At 39.8% G+C, this 22750-nt stretch overlaps 1 protein-coding gene across 1 annotated transcript in view; it reads right to left on the bottom strand.

Annotated features, from left to right (window-relative positions):
* Nucleotides 1-16074: 16074 nt before the first annotated feature.
* Nucleotides 16075-22750, bottom strand: part of LOC111154107 (GEN1, Holliday junction 5' flap endonuclease) — a 31418-nt gene continuing 24742 nt past the window's right edge. The window contains exons 12-14 of the mRNA XM_022513495.1: nt 22351-22412; nt 20537-20677; nt 16075-19797 (exon numbers count right to left, since the gene is read on the bottom strand). Of these exons, the coding sequence (XP_022369203.1) occupies nt 18476-19797; nt 20537-20677; nt 22351-22412 (1525 nt within the window). The 3' untranslated portion in view covers nt 16075-18475. The remainder of the gene's footprint in view (nt 19798-20536; nt 20678-22350; nt 22413-22750) is intronic.

Here is a 22750-nt window from a genome sequence, read left to right on the forward strand (position 1 = left end):
CATAAAAGATTTCATATCTATTATATCTCTTCCCCACCACCACAGGAAGTGGGTAATGTTCTCACCTCCATTAGAGGGTTGAGGAAACTGAAGTTGAGGGAGGTTTTCTTACTCACATATGGCAAAACCACCCAAAGATGGCAGAATTAAAAGACTGGACCACTGGTAAAAGGAATCGGGGATACCACCCCCATGAAATTTTCCAATATGGAGGGTTAATGAATGACTCTCTTTGTTGTCCAGACCGGGGTAGGGGGGAGGCCAAGCCCCAGGGCTTTAAAGAACAGCTGCATCTCCAGTCAGAGCCTGTGTCGTCTACAGACTCAAACGGTGGGCTCATGACTGCAGCTGCTGCTGGCTGTAGACAGCCCTGCAGCTGTTAGTGGGAGGTGGACTCAACGAGAGCAGGGAAATAGAATCCTGTGAAAATAAGTGTGCTTATGCATACATGCGTGATATTCTCCCTTCTCGGGGCTCCCAGCGTTCTCAGGACGTGATGTCATGATTCCTTACAGGAAGATGGGGTTCAGTGAGTAAGAGTGAGAAAGCCAGCAGAGGGGAGGTGAGGGTCTTACTAGCCTTCCCTGGACATTCTTCAAATTGGAAGGCAGAGTGTCTGAGGGCTGCACAAGCTTTTTAATTATCAGCATTTGTGATAACTCCTGCAGCAGGATGTTCTTGGCAGAGCCGGGGAGCCCGAAGAGTGTCTAAGGAACAGACAGTGGGATTGGGGATCAACGTCTTGCTTCCCTCCCCTTCCATGCCTTCCCCCACGATACCAACTGTTGCCATCTTATGGATCCTAACATCTTTTCTGATGCTGCAGGGGCTGTGCTTGCGGATGAGCACTACTTCTGTGTTCTCTTTTGGATTCTTATTACCCATCAGACTTGTCCCTAAGGTTCCCATTCCTTCCCCCACCTTTCCCTTTCCTCCAGTCTGGACCTGCCCTTCTCACTCTTCAGGGAAGACAGGCCACTCCCCCCATTGCTATTCCTTGGCTAGTGCAGGTTTTCTGCCTAGGGTCTGTGGTGTCAGCCCACTGCCTGTCCCAATCCAAAGTATTCTTTCTGGTCCACTCTGACTTCCAGCCAACACCTTGGTGGCCTCTGTTGCACGTACACTGGGTTCTGTGCAGGCTGACACAAGGGGTGGTGAATGGATCTGTGGCCCCCAGACGCCATCCTTTTCCTTCTTTTCTTATCTAGTTCCAGCTGCCTAGTTCCCTCTCTGGCCCGTAGCACTGCTTCTCTAAGTGGGAGCCCAAAACCACCTCATTCAAAATCTGTGGGGGTAGAATCCAACCATTTGATTTTATAACAGATTCTTCAGATGAGTCCTCTTAGGAAGGCTGGCTTTGGGAACTTCTGGGGTAGCACTTGGCCATCCCCAGGTTACTCACCTGGCGCCTGGTCCTGTACATGGAGGCCCACGGTGTTTCCTTTGTTGATGCTTGTCAGCCTCATCCGTCCCACCCTCCCTCATTTCTGCCAGAGTGCAGCCCTGGGGGCTCTCTCTGAGCTGTGCAACATCACTTAACACCATTCTTACTGGGCTGGAAGAGCAATGACATCCTTCGTGGGGTCACCAAGCTAGCTTTGCTCTCACGAAGTCGCTTCCAGATGGGTTAATGCATTCGACGTACAATACAGATTTCCTAAGTACTCTGTCTACGACGTACAGGAAACCTCACTACATTCGGGAGACATCCCAGGAACTAGACAAGGTCCCTGTCCCAGGGTGCTCACCTTCTAGGACAGACATCCACAGTGTGATGGAGGTCGGGAATAGGCTTCAGGGTGTCAAATACAGCACACAACAATGACCATGTATGTGTCCGTGTATATTATACTGGTAAGGAGATCCATAGGTTTCATAAAGGGTTAAAAGTTTTGTATTATACAAAAAAGGGCTAAGAGCTACCAGATGGCTGGATAACAATGATGAGTACTTTCCAAATAGAGAAAATGTCATCACTAGCAAGCTAGCAAAATGATGCCGAGTTGGGATTTTAGGGAACCCTGTCACTAGCAGGTCAATTATTTATCCCAGAATGGGTGATATCAAGATACAGAAAAGTTTCCTTAGGTGTCAAGGTCACAGGTGTCCCTCGAGGCACAACTAAATGCCACAGTCCCTCCTCCTGAGAGTTTTGTGTGGGTAAAATGAAGTTAGTACGGATGATGGTCAAGAAACATGTTTTGGCAGAAATAGGTTGCAGGTTATACCTTAAGAGTAGATGGGGTTGGGCGAGGGCATGCTGGGTAAGATCTGAAGCTGTTGGGCCAGCGTCACCTCCTGCCCCTGCTCTTCTGAACACTGGGACCCACAGCTACGTGGACCATGGGGAATCCTTCAGAAAAGAGCTTCCTTAGGAGCAGCCTGGTCCATGCTGGAATCTGGCCTGGGTGCTCAAGGGGGGAGATTTCTGCTTCTGGACAGGAACTTTGCAAAAGCCCCTGCCATGAGGTTGGGTTCTATCTGAAAAGAGCAGAAAGGATGCCTCAGACTCCCAATCTGCCCCCCAGCTCAGCAAAATCCAGAGGCTTTGATGGGGAATGACGGTGGGGGAAGGGAAGAGGCGTTCCTTCTCAGATCGGAGATGGTTGGCGAGAGGAGGAGAGAAAGCTGCGGCTTGAGCGGCTTGAGCTTTGAACGTGATCTCTCAACGTCAACAGGAAGACCCAGCACCAGCAACAACTTTCTTATGGCTCCCAATTTGGCACTTCTAAGGCCCCCTCTCTGGGGGTGGGGGATGGATTTTCCAAGGAGGAAGGGGACTTGCGGAATCTTCGGACCTGTCACAGACAGCCTCAGAAAGTGTGGGGAGAGCCCGTCGTCCTTGTTTTTCAGTGTCGGGGGACGGCTACTGGTCAAAATCCTACCCAAGTGGTTGGCGAATGCCGGATGATTGTAGATTACAGACTTGACCTCGAAAGGATTGCATCCATCACTTCGTTCTGTTGACATCTTTGCTCTTTAGCACAGGAGCGGATTTCCTAGGCCGGTCACATCAATGGGGCTATTATTCGTGCTCTTCCTCATCCCCCCCACCACCCTGTCCGCTGTCAGAAAGGAAAGGTCTGTGTTACCTGCAGTGCCCGAGCTCAGATCCTAGCTCCACCAGGGATGACTTAAGAACCTTAAGTCACTTATTTCTCTAAGCCAGGACTCATCTGTAACACGAGGATAATAATTAATTATACCTCACTGGGTTGTAGGAAAAGATTAAATAGGACAAAGCAGGCAGCACACAGAGGTGTTAATGTGATTTGTTTCCCTCGCCTTTTACTTTTTTTTTTTTTTTTTGAGTGTAGTTGACACACAATATTGCATTAGTTGCAGAGGTACAACTCAGTGATTTGACACATTTAGACATTAGGCTCTGTTCACCCCAAGAAGAGCTGCCATCTGTCCACTTTTAATAGAGCAAATATGTAAGATTCTCATCAATCTGGTGCCAGCTACTCTGCGCGAGTCATTCTCCGAGCCTCTGAGTCCCAGCTGGGGTGTAGGATCAGCAAACCTGAAGGGCTGACCCGAGCCTTGCAGCTGTCAGACGGTAGGGATCTGTGCAAATGAGGAGTCGAAGCACAGGGAAAGCTCTGAGCCCGAGAAGAGCCGCAAAGGAAAAGGCAGCTGCAGGTTTGTCCCAAGTAAATCAAATTGTGACATTTATTGGGCTATTTCCAGAATAACACCAGCAAAACTGGAATGCAGGATAATCCTTTCCGAGAAGAAACTTAGCTAAGCAGCCTGCGAGAACCAGCCTTGTCTGCTGGCATTTGCCCGGCTTAATGAAAAGTTCAGACTGGGACACACAGACCTGGGTTTTGATTCTGTCTCTACCATTTCTCAGTGACTTCAGGCAGGTTATTGAACCCCTCCCAGCCTCATGTTCCTCCTCCCTTAACAACAACAACAAAAGGCAAACCATAAACGAACCTTGCAGGGGGATGGTGCTCGTTTGAAATTAAGAAAAGTACTTGATAGATAGTTGATACTCAACATGTTGATATTCAATACTCAGTTTGTGACCATGAGCACTCCACACCAGGGCACCAGGGTCCTCTGGACCTGGGACCATCATTTCTTAGATTTGTACCTGGTACAATGCAGAGAACTGGGTGGGGGAGGAGGCAGGCAAGGTTGGGGGTGGGTGGTAGAGGGGAAAAAGGACATCAAAAGGCCTATAAATATCTGTCAAACTTTAAAATGCAAATCCCTTGCCTGTGGCCCTGTTGGGACCAAATCTTCCATTATCACCTTTCTGGGAAGAGCTCCAGAGGTGGGGTGTGGGGGGGGTGGTTAAGCATAGTCTTTCCCTTCATGGAGTAGTTTGGTTTGGCTTGGTGTGATTTTGTGGCCAAGTCGGGATATGGGATAAATGTTTCCATTCAACCCAAACCTGGAAGCATGAGTAGCAAGTTAAGACACCATTGCTTATGGGTTTCTTTGTGGATAGACCACGAGTTCTCAAGGAAGTTGTCTCACCCTTACTGTAGCCCCTGCAATTTACAAGATACTTGGCATAGAGTACCTACTTGTTGGTTGGATGGATGGATGGATGGATGGATGGATGGATGTTTATTCTGAGCATAGTAAGTTATCTTCACTAGTTGATGACCTAGTTCTCAAGGATCCCCTTGCTCTACACTTCACTGGGAGCCATGATTGAAGGTGGGGGAACCTCCTCTGAGGGTCAGCTGTGGCTCTCTGACAAACTCTTGGATGGTATCTCCAGTGGCCAGGGCAGCCCCATGCCTGGGGGTTTATGACACTTCAGAGCAGCTTTGCCCTACAACTTGCCCCAAAGAGGTGGCTTCTTCCTATGAGTCCCCACTGTTGGTAGCTTATATTTTAAGAAAGCATAGAATTCCAGGTGAAATCCACAAAAAGGAACTTCGAGGGTAAGAGAGCCAATAATTATCTGTCACTCACTGTGTGCCAGGTCCATCTTCCTCACCACACCCCATCACAAGTCAGAAGCATGGAGCATCAGTTCCTTTCTTCCCTCCTCTTTCCTTGCTGGCCTTGTTTCCTTGTGAAAATGTACTTGTATATAATGGGAGTGGGGTTTTTCCAAAACGTCTCTTACAAATGTCCCCAATCTTGGATGACCTAAAACACGTCACCAAAAACACATCTATCCTGGATAAACTCACTGATGCTAAGTCTTATCCAAGGACTTGAGAGTCTTCCTCCCCCTAACTCTAAATTGCATCCACCAGGCAAGCCTCCTACCAATCACTCACCCCTAGAAAACCTCTGAGAACTGTCTGGGTCCTCACTGACCACTCTCTTCTGCATTCTGATGCCCTCAGACACCACTACCTCTACACAGCACTCAGTGGCATTGTTATCCCAAGAACATATGACTTTGATATTACAACTAAATTCGAAACATCCTGAAGGGAGGGACTAGATATTATCCGTGTGTACCCTGCAACATGCCTCACGCAGTACTAAATCCATCTTAAGAATTCGAAAAATGGCAGCATATTGGTGGTCAAACCATGGGCTTTGGCTTCAGGTGGATTTGGGTTCAGAGGTTAACTTCATCCATTCATTCATTCAACAAAGGTGTGTTAACAGCGGCACATGTTAGACACTATTGAAAGCTCTGGGAATATAACAAAGAACAAAATGAAGTTTCTCCTCTTGTGTTGCTATTCCAGCGGTAAAAGCCAAATGAACAAAAAAGTCTCATGATTTGTGAAGAAAATAATGCAGAGTAAGAGGCAAGTGTGGGGAAGTGTGTGTCTAAGCAGTGGAGGTAGCTACTTAGCTAGGATTCTTTCAAAAATACCAGGTGAAGGGTGATAAGGAGCTTACTGTCCAGAGATCTGTGAGAAGTCCAGGCAGAGGGAACAGCAAGTTCAAGAGCCAGAGTTTGACGTGCTTAAGGAAATGAAAGAAAACCAGCATCATTAGAGCAAGGCAATCGATAAGGGGGAAGAGGTTGGAAAGAAGGTCAGGGAGATAGACAGGGGTCAGCCATGGTGGACCTTATAGGCTCTGCCTGGGACTTAGGAATTTATGCAGAGCATGATGGGAAGTTTGTACACAGGTGTGCATTGGGGGGCTGTTAGGACGTGATTTGCAATTTCAGTATATTTGGCTGACGTGTGTTCTGGGAAGGGCTCAGTTTTTTGAAGTAAGGAGATCAACTTGAAAGTCATTTCATGGTTCACACAAGGGCTGCCAGTACCCGCCCTTTGTAGGTACAATACCGTTGGAAGGAAATGTATGTCCTGTGTGACCACAGGCGTGTCGCTTTACTTCCCTTGGTTGCTTTCAAGATTAGTAAACCATGCATTTAGTTGATTGTGACAAGGCCTGGCCCATCGTAGGCCCTGCCCAAAGGTTATTAAGGTCAGAAACGACTGCTGAAGAGGAGAGAGTCTTAACTAATGCTTCCCTGGGAACTTGTGGGTGACTTGAAATGTCTTGAAGATGTTTGGCCCTGGTGGTTAGAGCTTGGCAGGAAGGGACAAAGCTCTGGGAGATTCAGTGTCCTGCTGTCCCTTACATCCTCCTCTTTCCTCACACACCCAAATCCCCTAATCTCCGCAAGGGTTGACTTTGGTGGTTATTTTTTAATTCTGAAAATTCTAGTAACTTTCATGATCATTTCTTGAATATCCACAATACTCCTTTTCTGGGAATCTGAACCACTCTGATTTAGTGGCCAGATTTCTATACATCAAATCAGTACAGGTCATTCCATCTCACTGATGTGTGAGATTGTTTCTTGAAGAGTACCATAGCCTTAGATAAATGCAGAGTAGATAGAAGCTTAATTTTTACCAAAAAATCTTTGGAGATAGACCAGCTCTGGGCTCCAGTCCTCCTCCTGCCGCTTACTAGTTGTTGACCTTGGCTAAGTTCCTCAGCCTCCCTTAGCTTAGTATATACATAGGGGATACAAGTGTCTGCCTTTCAGAGTTTTTGTGGGACATATATGAGGAATTTGAAGACTTAGTAAAGTGGGTGGACATAATAGTAAACACACAATCTCTGTTATTTCTCTTCTACCGAGATCCACTAATGTTTTGCATAAGAGACTTTAAAAAAAAAGATTTTATTTATTTGAGAGACAGAGGGAGCATGAGCAGGGAGGAGGGACAGAGAGAGAGGAAGAAGCAGACTCCCCACTGAACAGGAAGCCAGACTTGGAGATCAATCCCAGGACTCCAAGTTCATGACCTGAGGTGAAGGTAGATGCTTAATCTTGCATAAGAGACTTTTGAAACTGGAAAACAAAAGCAACAACAACAAAACACAACAACAAAAAAAAAACACCAAAAAATCAAAAAAACTTTTGAAACTGTATGAATCTACTCAAACTCTTTATTGCCCTTTATACTCTGTCTTGTCTTCCTACATAAACTAGAGATAATTACCATTTCAAAAAACCATAGACATTATAATGGAACACATTTTAAAGGCATCCCTTGTGGTTCATCAATGGATTTAGCATACCAGAATCAGTAACGCTAATAATGTATGTCTTTCAAGAGTCTGTTCATCCCCAATATGTAAATGAGTGTGAAGAAAGGAGGAAGTATCATTCTCTCGCTATGAGGAGAAACAGGCGAGGCCAGGAAGACAGCTAGTCTCTTCGGAACTAGGACAATTATTCAGCCACTGCCTCCGAGGCTAAAGAGGGTCCTTTGGTCTGTTTCACAGGATGTAGGCCAGGTCGTACTGAGTCCTTTGACACCTCCCATAGAACTATGCCAGCTGTGAAGTCGTGGAGGCTTCACAGGGCCTGGACCGGAGACGCCAGTGTTTGGACAACCTGTAAAATAAGTCTTCTGCAGAGAGAACACTCTCAGCTTAATAGTGATCTAAATGATTTTAGCAATAATGACCACATTGGAGCAGTTACTGCAATAGGGATTACTTGAAAACAAAACAAAACAAAAAGGGAAAGGGTGTGAACCCTACCTTCCCATGGACATGGAATAAATCACTCATTCTCATTTCCAGATTCATAGTGTAGACAGCCCTTCCCAACTTTGCTCAGAGCTGCTGAGTGGTGGAGGAAGAAGAGATCGATGTCATGATGAGGCAAACACTATAGAATTCTTCCATTAGGGCTCTGATCAAAGAACTCTAACCACGCAGGCAGTTTTTCCCATTTGAGAGGGGAGGGTCAACATTTACTTTTTCAGGTCTTGGCACAGAATAATGCTGAGGAAGTCCAGATACTTAATCTCTATTAAAGAAGTTCTTCCTCAGTGCTTACAAGAAGAACTCTTCCAAACATTAGCAAAATATTCAAAGTCGGGCTGCTTACATAAGGGTCAGCCTACTTTGCTGAGGACCCTCCCCTCCGTTGCCAAACAGGCAATTTATTGAATTTCTCTGGATAAAGAAGCCAGCCGTTCTGACCATCATCGGAAAGGATTCCACTTTTTTGGACTCTTACCGGGGCTGACTCTACAGCGTGTCAGTTTGAAGGCAATGTGGCAAGTCCTTGTAAGAGGCTGACTCAAGCTGTTAGCTGAGCTTGATAAAAGCTTTTCCTGGCAAAGAAGGTGATAAACATGGCGGGTTAATCTGCAGATGAAAGGAGGTTGCCTTCAGTGATATTATTTATACTGTTTGACCCCAAGTGCTACCAACGCAATAGAAACCGTCAGCAGCTGGTTCAGCTTCTCCACCTTCAGAAGGCAAGTCTTCTCGCCCTGGCATCTTGAAAGGACTAAGGGGTGCCAGGGATCAAGCTGATGGAGGGAGGCATCCAACCAGATTTGCTCTTTCTCCATGGAGAATGGAAGAACTAAGACCCTGAATTCACCACCAGGCAATCTGCACCCATTCACAGAAGCTTCCTGTACCAGCTCCTCTCCCAGGTGCCTCATCCAGATGGACAAGATGGTTGTGGCTGGTGCCAGAGACAGAAACACTAATGAATCAACACAAAACTATATACAGGTAATAACTTAAAAGTCTGTTGGAAATAGGAGGGAACCATAAGAAGCTAGATAAACCTTCTGAAAGAAAACCATACTCATAATGAGTCTTGATGGGTTAGCAAGAGTTTGTGAAGCAGAAAATCAAATTTTGGACAGAGTTCTGAGGGATACAAAAATATATAAGATTTGATCCCTGGAAGAGTTCTCAGTCTTGACTTAGGAAAAGATAGATAACAGTTATCAAGAAGGATATTGTGCCTTCTGACTGCAAGGCACCCAACTAGTATTTGTTGAATGAATGAATGAATGAATGAATGAATAAATGAATGAATGAAATGTGATAAATACTCTCATGGAGGGACCCACAATTTCTCTGGGAGCACAAATAGAGCAACTGATTCTAGTTGGAATTAGAGAGAAGTTATGACATTTGAATAGGTCCTTGATGGACGAAGAGGAGTTGTCTAGCTCACAGGGAAGGAGCAAGGTTTTGGGGTAGTGAGCAACTCATGAGCAAAGACAAGCATCTGTTCAAGGAATAACAAGTGGTCTTAGGCAGCTAGAGCCAAGGTTCATGGCTGGGAATGTCCAAGCTGAAGCTAGAGAGATGGGTTGGGGCCAGACTGCCCCAGCCTCATGAGCCATGCTGGAGTTCCAAGATGCTATTTTGCAAGAACTGTGCAGCCATGCTTGGCACAGTGGGGAGATCATTCATATGGCTAGAAGTTACTGTATGGAGCGCCGTTTCAGAATCTGTGAACGAAAAGGATTCAGTCCCTGCCATCATCAAGATTATGTGTGCCAGCTGAAGCTCTTTCCAACTGGGGGTTTTGGGAAAACTATATTAAACTCCATAGACTTTATCCCACTGTTAAGACACAGAAAGGCATAGGAGGTCTGCACAAAGTAGGTCCTCAGTAAATATGTTAGGTGACTGATCAATATTAATTACCAATTACATCTGAAAAAGCACATTATTCTGTTTCCAGTATTGTAACCTTAGCTCAAATGCCATACCTTTTACGATCTCTTTTCTGATGATGCTAACCTAGAGACAGCTTCCTTTTTCTGAAAACACCTCTCTCACCCTCACACGGCTCCCTACTAGAATGTTACGATGTCCACATTTTCTTACCCAAAGGGCTGAGCTTGGCTACATTCAGCTTAAAACCAAGTCTGAAAGTTTGCTCTCCTTCCAAATGACTGTAGCTGACACAGATACCATTAACTGGGAGCCTATAATGTCTCAGTGGTAGCAGCCACTTTACAGACATTAAAACAACCTTATCGAGTACCATTTACCACTGTATCTCCAGGACCCAGCATAGTGTTTATCACATAATAGATGTTACATAAGTATTTGAATAAATGAGTCTCAAAAAGGTCAGAAAATGTCCCCAAGTTCACATAGAAAATCTACAGAAAAGAATTTGAAAATAAGAACGTCCAAGAACATGACCCATGTTACCTCCCACTCACACACAAATGTAGGGTCTTCCTTATTATGAAATCTGGAAGAAAACCCCAAACCTTAAGACTGATCATACAAAGCTCAGAGGAGTTAGGACAGAACAGGGCCTTTGTCTGAAGCCAACAGGGAGAAACCAGTTCTGGGATTCTGGTAGCTTAGAGGCAGATCTTTGAAGAGCATTTTGGAGTAAAGCAAGACAGTCAATGACGTGACAAGCATGTACATAAGCAGTATTGTAGGATAGAATTCTGTATTACTTGTAAAGTGACATCATAGACCAAATCAGCAAGGAACAGGAACAACATAGGAGGCTTAAAAACAAAAAAGTATAACCTGGACAATGAAAGAAGAGAAATCCTTCAGGAGGAGAAACCAAAAATTGACATCAGAGTTCATCTATTCATGCCTATATTCGATATGGATGGGGTAAAATGTACCCAGCTCAGTCACTCCCAACTCATTTTGTTTCCGTCTCATAAAATCCCTAGTTAAGAACACCTGTAGATGCCCAGAATGAACAGTCAAGATAAGCAGATCCCTAGAGGAATATGGGGGTTTTGTTTTGTTTTGCTTTTGAGTAATGTTTTAATACGGATTACTTTTGCTTCTCAAGATTCAACCCACTGCAATATAGCCCTTACAGAGTTGTTGAGAGGATTAAACAGCTTGTGAAGAGCCTAGTTTGCACATAGTAGGTACTCAAGGCATGTTCCTTTCCCTTCTTGCCCAGCAATTTTAAATCCAGTATCTTCCTCCTCCTCTACGAGCAGTTTGGGTGTGTGAATTGATGAGCTCACATACGAACTATTACATGTGGCTTATTCAGTCAGAATCCTTTAGCACCCTGGTCAGGTTCTCTGCTACATTTTGTCCTATCTATTTTCTCCTTTGCCCCAAGATACCTTAGCTCGCTTTCTGCTCCGGATTCGTCATCGCCTCTCCTCCATCCTTGGCAGTTTCTTTGCCTGCAGAGGCATTTGTTCCCTGGAGACTGGTTCCAAGTAAGACTCTACGGTTGAAACTGATTGTTTACTATTCCACAGGCATGTCCAACCTCGTCCTGGGTTCCATGTCCTTCCATCAAACGATTAATTCTGTGCTAGCCAATATAATTTATTCCTGTGTGTAAATATGCCACACTTCCCTATATTGCTCTAGACTGTCAATTCCTTGCAAGTAGAAGTTGGGTTTTACACTACTTTGTATTTCCTGGCAGTCCTTGGCATTCGATGCATGTAATACTTACTCAGTTGACCGTCAATAAATAGCTCTGGCATCAATCAATGCGCACCATCCAAATGACTTTGCTTGGAACCAGGAACCAGGTACAGCAAGGCTTGGAACAACATCAAAGGTTAAACGTGTCAGGCACCTTGGAGCCTCTACCATCTTATTGCCATACTCTTAACCCCAGGGATGTCAGGAATTGGTTAAATAAGCAAATCTATAGATTAGGAGGGACGTTTTAGCTAAAGATCTGCATCTGAGTCAGAAATGCATAGAGTTGAAGTCATGAGAGTAGAAAATATCTAGACTGTATAGAGAGTAAGAGAAGAGAGAGAACTAGGATACCAGTATTTAAGAAGCATGAATATTTAAGCCTATGAGTTTAAAAATTATAGCCAAGGGATGCCTGGGTGGCTCAGTCATTAAGCCTTTGCCTTTGGGTCAGGTCATTATCCCAGGGTCCTGGGATCGAGTCCCGAATCAGGTTCCTTGCTCAGGGGGAGCCTGCTGGGTCATTTCCCCTGCTTGTGCTGTCTCCCTCTCTGAAAAAATAAATAAATAAAATCTTTTTAAAAATAAATAAAAAATAAAAAATAATAAAATAAAATTGTAGCCAAGAAGGGGTACATAAACCATAAAGAGCCAGTGTTGATATGGAAAACAAGAGAACAGAAACTTTCAAGAAAGAGGGAAGTTCCGTAGAAACTTTTCTGCAGATAGGTAAATTTAAGACTAGAAGTTATTAGCTTTAGTAACATGGAGGCCAAATTGATGACTTTGACAGGAAAATATAAACAATGAACAAAGATAAACTACCTGATTTCAAGGTTTACTCTAAAGCTATAGTAATATGATATTGCAATGATAGATTAGTGGAAAGAAGAGAGCTTAACAATAGACCGACATGATTGACTTTCAACAAAGGCACCAAGGAAATTCATGAGGGAAAAGATATATTTTTGTAACAAATTGTGGTGGCACACCTGGTTATCTGTATGGGGGAAAAATGTTCCTCAATCATTACCTCATATCATATGCAAAAGTTAACTTGAAATGAATCACAGACCAAAATATAAGAGGTAAAAAAAAAATATTAAACTTGTAGAAGAAAACAGGAAAATTATTTGGGTCACTAGGTTAGACAAAGATATCTTAAATATGCCACTGGAAACAAAAATTAATAAAATAAACATCAAAATTTAAAACATTTCACTCTTTGAAACAGTTCAAATGAAAAGATAAGTCAGAGTCAGGCAAAGATTTGTAAAACATCTAACAAGGAGCTTATAGCTGGAAAAAATAAAGAACACTTATAATTTAATAACATGAAGATAAACAACCCAATTAAATTTGGCCAGAAAAAACTGGAATTTCACAAAAGAGGATATATGAATGGCCCATATGCACATAAGATTCTTCACGCTTTCAGGAAAATGCAAATAAAGCCACAAGAAGATATCACTGCATGTCTACTAGAATGGCTAAAATAAAAAAGACTGACAATATTATGTTTTGGTGATGATGTAAGGTAATTAGAACCTCCACATACTGCTGGTGGGAACACAAAATGATTCTATGCCCTTGGAAAAGAGTGTGGCAGTATGTGAAAAAATTAAACACATGCTGACTATATGAACCAGCAACCTTGGATAAACATCTATCCAAGAGAAATGAAAATGTATGTCCACCTGAAGGCCTGTGTCTAAGTATTCATGGTTATATTTTCATATAACCAAAATGTAAAAACAATCTTATTTTTCATCAACTGATCAAAAAAGAATTACAGTATATTAATACTATGTCATACTATTCTGCAATGAAAAGGAACAGAGTATTAATATACACAACATAAATAAGTCCTAAAAACATGTGCTAGGTAGAAAGTCAACACAAAGACTCCATACTGAATGGTCCCATTTATAGAAATTCTAGAAAAGGCAAAGACATCATGAAGGGAGGTCTGTCAGCTGTTGTCTGGGATCAAGGTAATCTGAGAGGGTTAATTGCAAAGGAACATAAGGAAACTTGAGGGTGAAGGGACTTTTCTATATCTTGATTACGGTAGAGTTTATACAGCTATACACAATTATGAAATTCACCTTTTACACTTACAAGGAGTGGATTTTATTATATGTAAACTATACTTCAATAAAGGGAAAAAAAAGTAAAGTTAAAAAGGAATTGAGTCCTTAGCTATATTTCTGAGGACATAATCAAGATATTTAGCATAGTGTGTGGGATCAAGTGAGCAGTCCAGAATAAAACCGATTACTCCAGAGTAAAATCTTACCCTCATCTAGTGTGTAGTACCAGGTTGTGCAACTGTTAACAGAACTTAGAGCTGTACACACATCTGTGCAATAAGGTCAAAATGTAGTTCCTTCAAAAAAAATTTGAAAGTTCATTGCATGGGCATATGAGGCGCCTGGCTGATTCAGTCAGAGGAGCATCTGACTCTTGATTTGGGGGTCGTTGAGTTCAAGCTCCTGTGCATTAAATAAATAAAACTTCAAAAAATGTACATTTTATGGGCACTTAAAATTGAGATTACTGAACTATGTGAGTGCTAGCTTAAACTTGAAACTCTTTTTTTTTCCCCCAAAGAAATGCCATTCTTGGGGCGCCTGGGTGGCTCAGTGGGTTAAAGCCTCTGCCTTTGGCTTAGGTCATGATCCCAGTGTCCTGGGATCGAGCCCCACTGAGCAGAGAGCCTGCTTCCCCTCTTCTTTCTCTGCCTGCCTCTCTGCCTACTTGTGATCTCTGTCAAATAAATAAATAAAATCTTAAAAAAAAAAAAGAAATGCCATTCTTGGTAGACATATTGTCAAGTTTTTCTAATGTAAGATCTTCGAAGCAAATGTACTATTTTCATATGTAAATTTGTGTCATATATAATCATTCTAAGCTATTTAAGGACATTTAGGGGATTCTTAAAAGGAAGCTTACAACAAAATCAAATGTGTTTAAGAGACACTCAAATGATTTAGCTCACATTACATAGTTTAGGTGGCCTTAGGGAATCAAAAATGTCTCAACAGTCAAAATCTACCACGGTGTTCATATCCATTACAAACCACTAGGCGACTGTGCAAAGATATACATGAGGTGACACTGGAGTCATTAAAAACAGACCGTATTTATTGATATGGAGTAATTTTTAAAATACATTAATATTTTGATACAGAACACCTCTGGAAGGATCTACAGGAAATTAGACACTGTGCTTGCCTCTAGATGCAAGAATTGTGCTTGGTGATTAGAAATAGAAAGGACATTGACTTTTTCATTCTCTATGTTTTTTGTACTAGTTTACCTTTTTTATTAACTACATGAAAATCCTACCTTAAAAAATAAGTAACTTAAGAATAACCACTGATTTAAACATATCAAATATATGTGAGATAGATGTATCACTTAATTAGGGCAGGTGGGATCCTTGAGAGGACTGATTGCATTTATTTACGGTTCCCCTTGCCTAGAAATTTATATATAATAAGTGTTCCACAAACATGACACTTCTCTAAAAGTTCAACTTGATTCAAAGCGTTTTGTTTTTAGTGAAATGTTGAAAAACCAAAATTATAACTTCAGAAAAAGCACAAAAATTCCAAAATATTTCTAATTTAAATCTAATTATAAAATATGGCATAACGTTGGGGGTGCCTGGGTAGCTCAGTGGGTTAAAGCCTCTGCCTTCAGCTCAGGTCATGATCCCAGTGTCCTGGGATCAAGCCCCACATCTGGCTCTCTGCTCCGTGGGGAGCCTGCCCCCTCCTCCTCTCTCTCTGTCTGCTTGTGATCTCTGCCAAATAAATAAATAAAATCTTTAAAATATGGCATAATGTAATAAATGCTAGAAACCAAAGTTTCATAGCCAATCTTGGAAAAATCTCTTCACTACTCTGGACTTGTTTTCTATAAAACAATAAAATAATAATAGCACTGCATATGTGGGAGAGGTGGGAGTATAAACATTTTAGATACTAAGGAGTTTGGACAGATAAAATTCTCTGTAATTTTTTTTTATTTTTAAAAGTTTTATTGTGATATAATTCACATACCATAGAATTTATCTATTTAAATCGCACAATTCAACAGTTTTAGTAAATTGCAGTTTTGCAACCATCAACAAAATCAACTCGAGAAATTTTCCTCATCCACCCACTCCCCCCAAAAAACCCAAAAAACTATCCCATTAGCAGTCATTTTCCCTTCTCCCTCCTCAACCTCCCCTCCTCTACCCCAAGTCCCATAGTCCTTGGCAACCCTGAGTCTACTTTCTGCTTCTATATAAATTTACTTATTTGGAACTTTTTACATAAATTGAATCATATATGTAATCTTTTCCAACTGGCCTCTCACTTAGCATGCTTTCAAGGTTCATATTGTAACAGGTTATCAGTACTTCCTTTTCTTTTTATTGCCAATATTCCATTGTATTGATATATCCCATTTTGCTTATTCATTCACCAGTTGATGGACATTTGGATTGTTTCCACTTCGGGGCTATGACTATTTGTGTAAAGTTTTTGGATGGATATATGTCTTCATTTCTCTTGGGTGTACTTTTGGGAGTGGATCTGCTGGATCATATGCTAACTATGTTTAACTATTTGAGGAATCACCTATTTCCAAGATGGGTGCCCCATTTTACATTCCAATCAGTAGGTTATTTCTGGTAGGAATGCAAATTTCTCCAGACCCTCACCAACACTTGTCTTTATGACTCTGTCTGGCTGTCCTATTGGGTGTAAAGTAGTATCTCATTGTGATTTTGATTTGTATTTTTCTGATAAATAATGAATTTGAGTTTTTTTCATGTGTTTATCGGCCCTTTGTACATCTTCTCTGGAGAAATGTTTACTCCGATATTTTATTCACTTTTGTCTTATTATTGTGTTGTAAGAGCTTTTTAGACATGTGTCTCTATTCAAGAGTCCATTATCACATTCATCATTTAAAAATATTTTCTACTCTTTAATGGTTGTCTCTTCATTCTGACAGTATCCTCTGAAACACAAAAGTTGTTAGTTTCGATGAAGTACAATGTATTTACTTTTGTTGTCTAAGCTTTCGGTGTCTTACCTAAGAAATTATTGCTTAATCCAAAGTCACAAAGATTTATGCCCATGTTTTCTTCTAAGAATTTATAGTTTGCAACCAGATCTTTGATCCATTTTGAGTTAATTCTGCATATTGTACAAGATAGTGTTCAAAATTCATCCTTTTGCATATAAATATCCAGTAGTACCAGTAGAATTTGATGAAAGAATACTGTTTCCCCATTGAGTTGTGTTGGTACTCTGGTTGAAAATCAATTGTACATAAATGTTAGAGGATATATCTTTTCCCTCAAGTCTATCCCATTGATCTATATGTGTATCTTGATGCCACTACAACATATTCTTCTTTACTGAAAACTTGTAGTAAGTTTTGAAATCGGAATCAGGAGAGGCAAGTCCTCCCATAATTTTTTTTAATTGTTTTGCCTATTTTCTGTCCCTTAAATTTCCATAATCATTTTAGAATCAGCTTGTCCATTTGTGCAAAGAAATCAGCTAAAATTGATGTAGACGGCCTTGACTCTATAAATTAGTTTGGGAAATATCTTAATATCAAGTTGTTTGATCCAGGAACATGGGATGTCTTTTCATTTATTTAGGTTTTCTTTCTTTCAACAATATTTTGTAGTTTTCAGAGTGTACATTTTGCACTTCTTTCATTAAACTCGTTCCAAAGTATTTTATCCTTTTTGATGCTATTGTGAACAGAATTTTCTTAATTTCATTTAGTATTATTCATTGTAGATGTAAGAAATATAATTGATGTTTGTATATTGATCTTGTAACCTGCAATCTTGCTGAATCATTTATTAGTTCTCATAGTTTCTAGTGGGTTTGTTAGAATTTTGTATATAAATACCTTGTCATCTGCAAATAGCAAGTTTTACTTTTTACTTTCCAGTCTGGTTACCCTAGACTTTTTGAATGTCAAATAAACTAATGCACAATTTAATATTTAGAGTTATTGAAGTCCACATAGTACAAAACTCTTTTAAAAAGAAAAGAAAAAAAGTGCTATGGAAAAAAAGGAAAACAGAAAAGCCAAAAAATTAGGGGGCAAGAATTCTGGTTCCCACACCATTATTAATTAGTTGTGTGATCCTGAGCAAATTTCTAAGTCTCTTATCATTCTATATTCTATATTGAAAATCTTCCATTTGGCATACCTGTGATTCCTGGGGTTATGTAAGAAATAGCTTTCCTCAAGTTTTTCAGCCATTACAACTATAATTTTTACTGATTATACTGAGAATCTTCCTCCTTTTCTATTTTTGCCCTTCACAAAGAGAATAAGGTTACCAACACTGGAAGAGCACACTAACTGTATCTTCATATTGAGAGAAAATAAAACTCTCAGGAAAGGCACAACAGAAGACACTGAGGGAGTGTAGGCAATTACGAAGAATTATCCTCATGGTAACAAGCTTAACTATAAATGAAAACTTTAGAGGTTTGTGGAAGGAATGAACAAAAGTGAGCAAATGGATGAAACATTTACTCTAGTACTGTACTAACATTTTAAAACTTTAAAGAAAAATTAATAAAGATATAAAAAATGGCAAAAGTATGTTTTAAAAATATACATTATCCTAAGTTTTAAACACAAGGATCACCTTTTAAAACCAAAGTTTTAGACATTTTTAATTATAAATTTAATTAAAATGGAAAAGGTGTCTCATGATACACAGAACCACATTACATTTTTATGCCAAATGTAGAGATTCTGCCTCTGCTAGTGCTGATGGTCCTAAAATACTAAGTTATACTTAAATATTTTTAATTCCATTTCAAGAATTTTGGAACCTTAGTTTTAATCTTTGCCTTAAAGGAAGAAGACTATCCAGAGAAGTTCCAGAGTCACCTCTGTCCTTATGACACTGTAGAAAATTCAGAGAAGCTTTAGCTGCATCTGAGAAACAGTCCTCTTCATTTCCAGCTGTTTTATAAGCCTGGACACACTGTTCAGTTTCTTCAATATATATTTTAGAGTTATTCAACTTGTTGGCATCATCTTTCTTGAATGGGGCTAGGTTATGCTGCTGAGAACTAGGCTTCATTTTCTGAGTTGTGTTTTTAGCTTTCTCAAACACTGGGACACTCTCTTCATCAGAGGAATGTCTGTCAAGGCAAACGCTTTTCTTCATTACACTTTTCTGAGTGGTTTGCACATCACCTTTTCTACTATGATCTAAAGCAGTATTTGATGGTCCAACTCCAACACTGGAGGTCTTTACTATTGGGTTGTTGACAGAGTAAGATTTAGAAGTATTCACTTTATAGTTTTCTTGAAATAGCTGATCTCCTTTTATAACTTTAGATTGTCTAGATTCATTTTGCAAATGAATTCCTAGAAGATCCTTTGAAGGATGTGATGGACAATCAGAACCACTCTTAGCAATAAAAGATTCTTTTGTGGTACCTAGGGATGGAGTTTTCAGGTCAACATTTGGATGTGCAATATCCTGAGGATAGGATGATTTTATACGTATTCGTTCCTTTAAAGGCAAATCCTGAAGATGTAAATGAGTAATGCCAGAAAGTAGATGCTCTTCAGGATTAGTCTTTTGAAGATCCTGATCCAACACTTTATTAATGTTTGTGGTACCCCATTCTGATTTACATGATAATTCTTCTGGGAAATTTTTAAAATTTTCAGGGATGGCTGTTTCAAGTTCTGATTTTAAACCATGAGGGGAACTGCTCCTTGGAATAGCTGATGAATTACTGAAAGAAGTACCTTCCCAGTCAATGGTGCTTAATTGTAGATCAGCAATCGCTGATACGTTATGGGATGAGGTACTAGGTTGACTAGCTTCTGGAATTAGAGACTTACTGACAGCTGTAACTTGCTGCATAGCCAAAGGTCTTGGAGAAGACATTAAATGCTCTTGTGTATTCAAACAGGGAGTATCTTCAGGTAAAATCAAGCTATTCAATGATGCAGAAATAGATTTCTGGGGTAATGCACAATCAGGGGTAATTTCCAAATTAAACTTGGAATTCTGCATAGAAAAGACTTCACATTCGGGGTTTAAAGTCATCTGTGACTGGAAACTCATCACATTATCTGATTCTGGCCAACTGTTTTCTTTAGACTTAATTTTCGTGCCTGAAAAGAAAAAAAGACAATACTATTAAAATCTAGTTTATTTTCCTTAACTTGTGTAAACAAATAAAAAAGAGTCCAGATCAGAAATCTTCTGTGTGAGTAATTTTTATTTTTGTCTTTCTTGTCTCAGTGCATTCCTGGAAACTGTTATAACAACATAATTCTTTTTTTTTTTTTTAAAGATTTTATTTATTTATTTGACAGAGAGATCGCAAGTAGACAGAGAGGCAGGCAGAGAGAGAGAGAGAGAGAGAGAGGGAAGCAGGCTCCCTGCTGAGCAGAGAGCCCGATGCGGGACTCGATCCCAGGACCCTGAGATCATGACCTGAGCCGAAGGCAGCGGTTAACCCACTGAGCCACCCAGGCGCCTCTAACAACATAATTCTTAATAAAATATTATAAAATATTTTCTTTTGGAAACAATGTTATAATTGAATTTGTTTTCCTCATCAAGTTCTAGGAAATAAAGAAAATGTGTTTATAATTCAAAACATGTCATGCATACTAGTTGCTCAACAAGCAATAGTAAAGTTACTATTAACACTTGGTTAAGTTAGCAGACACAGAGCAGAACGGTTTACTTGTGGCTTGAAAAAGACAAAGAAGCAAGAGGGAATTCCTAACTCTTGATTTTATAGAACTTTCAGCAAAATTTGGGCAAGAGAAGATTCCAATAGAATAGGTAACTCTTCTTTGACATTTGGCTGTGGTATAAATAGCTAGCAAATGCGACACTTACTTTTTTGTTTCTTCCCTTTTAGGGCTAAGTTTTGTTTTTGATAAACAGCAACAATCTCAGGATAAGCTGCTTCAAACAATGATTCTTCTTCTATTGTTTGTAGAACCAATTCTCCATGTTTATCCTCCATAGCATAATGTTCTAAAAGATCAAAAATACAACAAAAACAGCATTAATTGCAGATTTGTAAATTTCAATTTTTCTAGGTAAAATTAAGTTTACCAAGTAAGCAAAGTCATGTGCAAATTGATAATTCATTACAGATCTTGCTTTACAACATCTCTGTTTTAATACTAGTTGATACTAGTTGATAATGCTAGATAATACTAGTTGATACTAGGTTCACTGTTTTAATACTAGTTGATACTAGTATAGAATTGATTTTCTTCTGCCTGGCAAGACCTGGAAAAAGATTCCTTTCAAAATGAGAACTTTAAATTCTCTTGATCTAAAGATGGTACCTACAGGATAGAACACTTTGCTTAGATAAGGTTGGTTGCTTTTAATTTAGTATAATGAGTATTAAAATTCCAGATAAAGATTGGGAATAAACAGTTTCTTAGAACTCCAACATTAACTTTCTTTACTGATGGTTCCTCAAAAGAACAGAATTGAGGATACATCCAGGTTCGCTGGATTCATAAGCAGCTACTAAATGAAAATGAGAATGCTTGCATGTAAATTTATAATGTGATATATAAATAGACTAGATCCTTATGTTTTTCCTACATATGGGAAAAATCGCATGAGAAGCTACACTATAATGAAATATTAGTGAATGAGTTTAAAGTACAAAAAATGGAAACAGATTAACTTACAGTGTTTTGTAGTTAAACTGGCTAGGAGTACATTTTCTTCCTTAAGAAATAGCACCCACAAAGGACAATGCTCTCTTCTTTTTCTAATAAATTTTATATTTTAATTTGACACAGAGAGAGAGAGAAGTAGCAGAGGGAGAGGGGGAAGGAGGCTCCCCACTGAGGAGGGAGCCTGACACGGGGCTTGATCTAGGACCCCAGGAAATCATGACCTGACCCAAAGGCAGACGCTTACCCAACTGAGCCACCCTGGCGCCCCTGACAATGCTCAGTTCTGAACGGAGATGCACTACCAAACTGAGTTAATGCGATTTTCTTTCCTGAAAATATACTACAGTTGGTGGAACTGTTGCTAAACATCCTCAAAATTCTTCAGCTTTCTGTTTTCTTAGTATTGCTTAGAATGGTTTATCTAATTCCATATAATTTCATTCTTCAAAATTACCTATAACTTAAACTTTGACAAATCTACAGCCTCACTCATTCACTTATAATCACACAATCTAATTTCAAAGGCAAATAAAAATGAATTTGGAATTACTTTCCATTTTAAATGATCTGTGCTTTCCTTGCCTTCAGTTTGGGAGCTAATTCAGAGTTCACTGCATTTTTGCCGGCAGCAAAATAAGAGTAATTTGACAACTATAAATTCTCATGAAAATGAAACAGAGTAAAGAAAGGAGAACATTTGCAGCAGCATTTTCTTCAGAAATATGGACCAAAACTACTTCCATATTACATTCTTAAACATTAATTACAATAGAAATGTCAATGTAAGATATTAAGATAAAATTAAAGTTTTTAATATTTACTATTAGTCAAAACTTATTTAAATAGCACAGGTAAACTACAAAATCAATCCTCAGTGCATGTGATATGTCTCTTTCCCTCCCTCACGAAGAGAATAAAGTTACCAACATGTTTTACATATGTATACCATATTTGCTAAACATATGTGGTTAAATGTTACAAACTTTGCTTAGAGTAAATACATACCAGGCCTTTCCCATTCTATTTCAAAGCAATGAATTCCATTTCTTTTCCGCGTTTTAACGATTCTGAAAAACAAATTCTTCCAATGAGGTCTAACTGCAGGAGTTATTTTGAAATTTTCAATTTGTAGACTGAATTATTAACTTTTCATTGACTTTTGTTCTATTTTCATAATATTCTAAAGATACTTAAAGAATTATGGCACAGTTATTCTTTTGAATAGTTTATTCAAAAGATAATTTGTTGCACAACTCTGTGCAGAGAGTTGATAATGGTGATATCCTATCAGTAGATTTCATTATTAATCAGCGTTCCTTTCCTCCATAATAATAATTTTTCTTCTAAAGTCTATTTTGTTTCTGTTAATTTTGCTATATCACTTTGGTAAATATTTACACGGTAA

This window comes from Enhydra lutris, unplaced genomic scaffold (assembly GCF_002288905.1).
Source record: "Enhydra lutris kenyoni isolate GAN:26980312 unplaced genomic scaffold, ASM228890v2 scaffoldscaffold35, whole genome shotgun sequence".
Taxonomy (NCBI): Eukaryota; Metazoa; Chordata; class Mammalia; order Carnivora; family Mustelidae; genus Enhydra; species Enhydra lutris.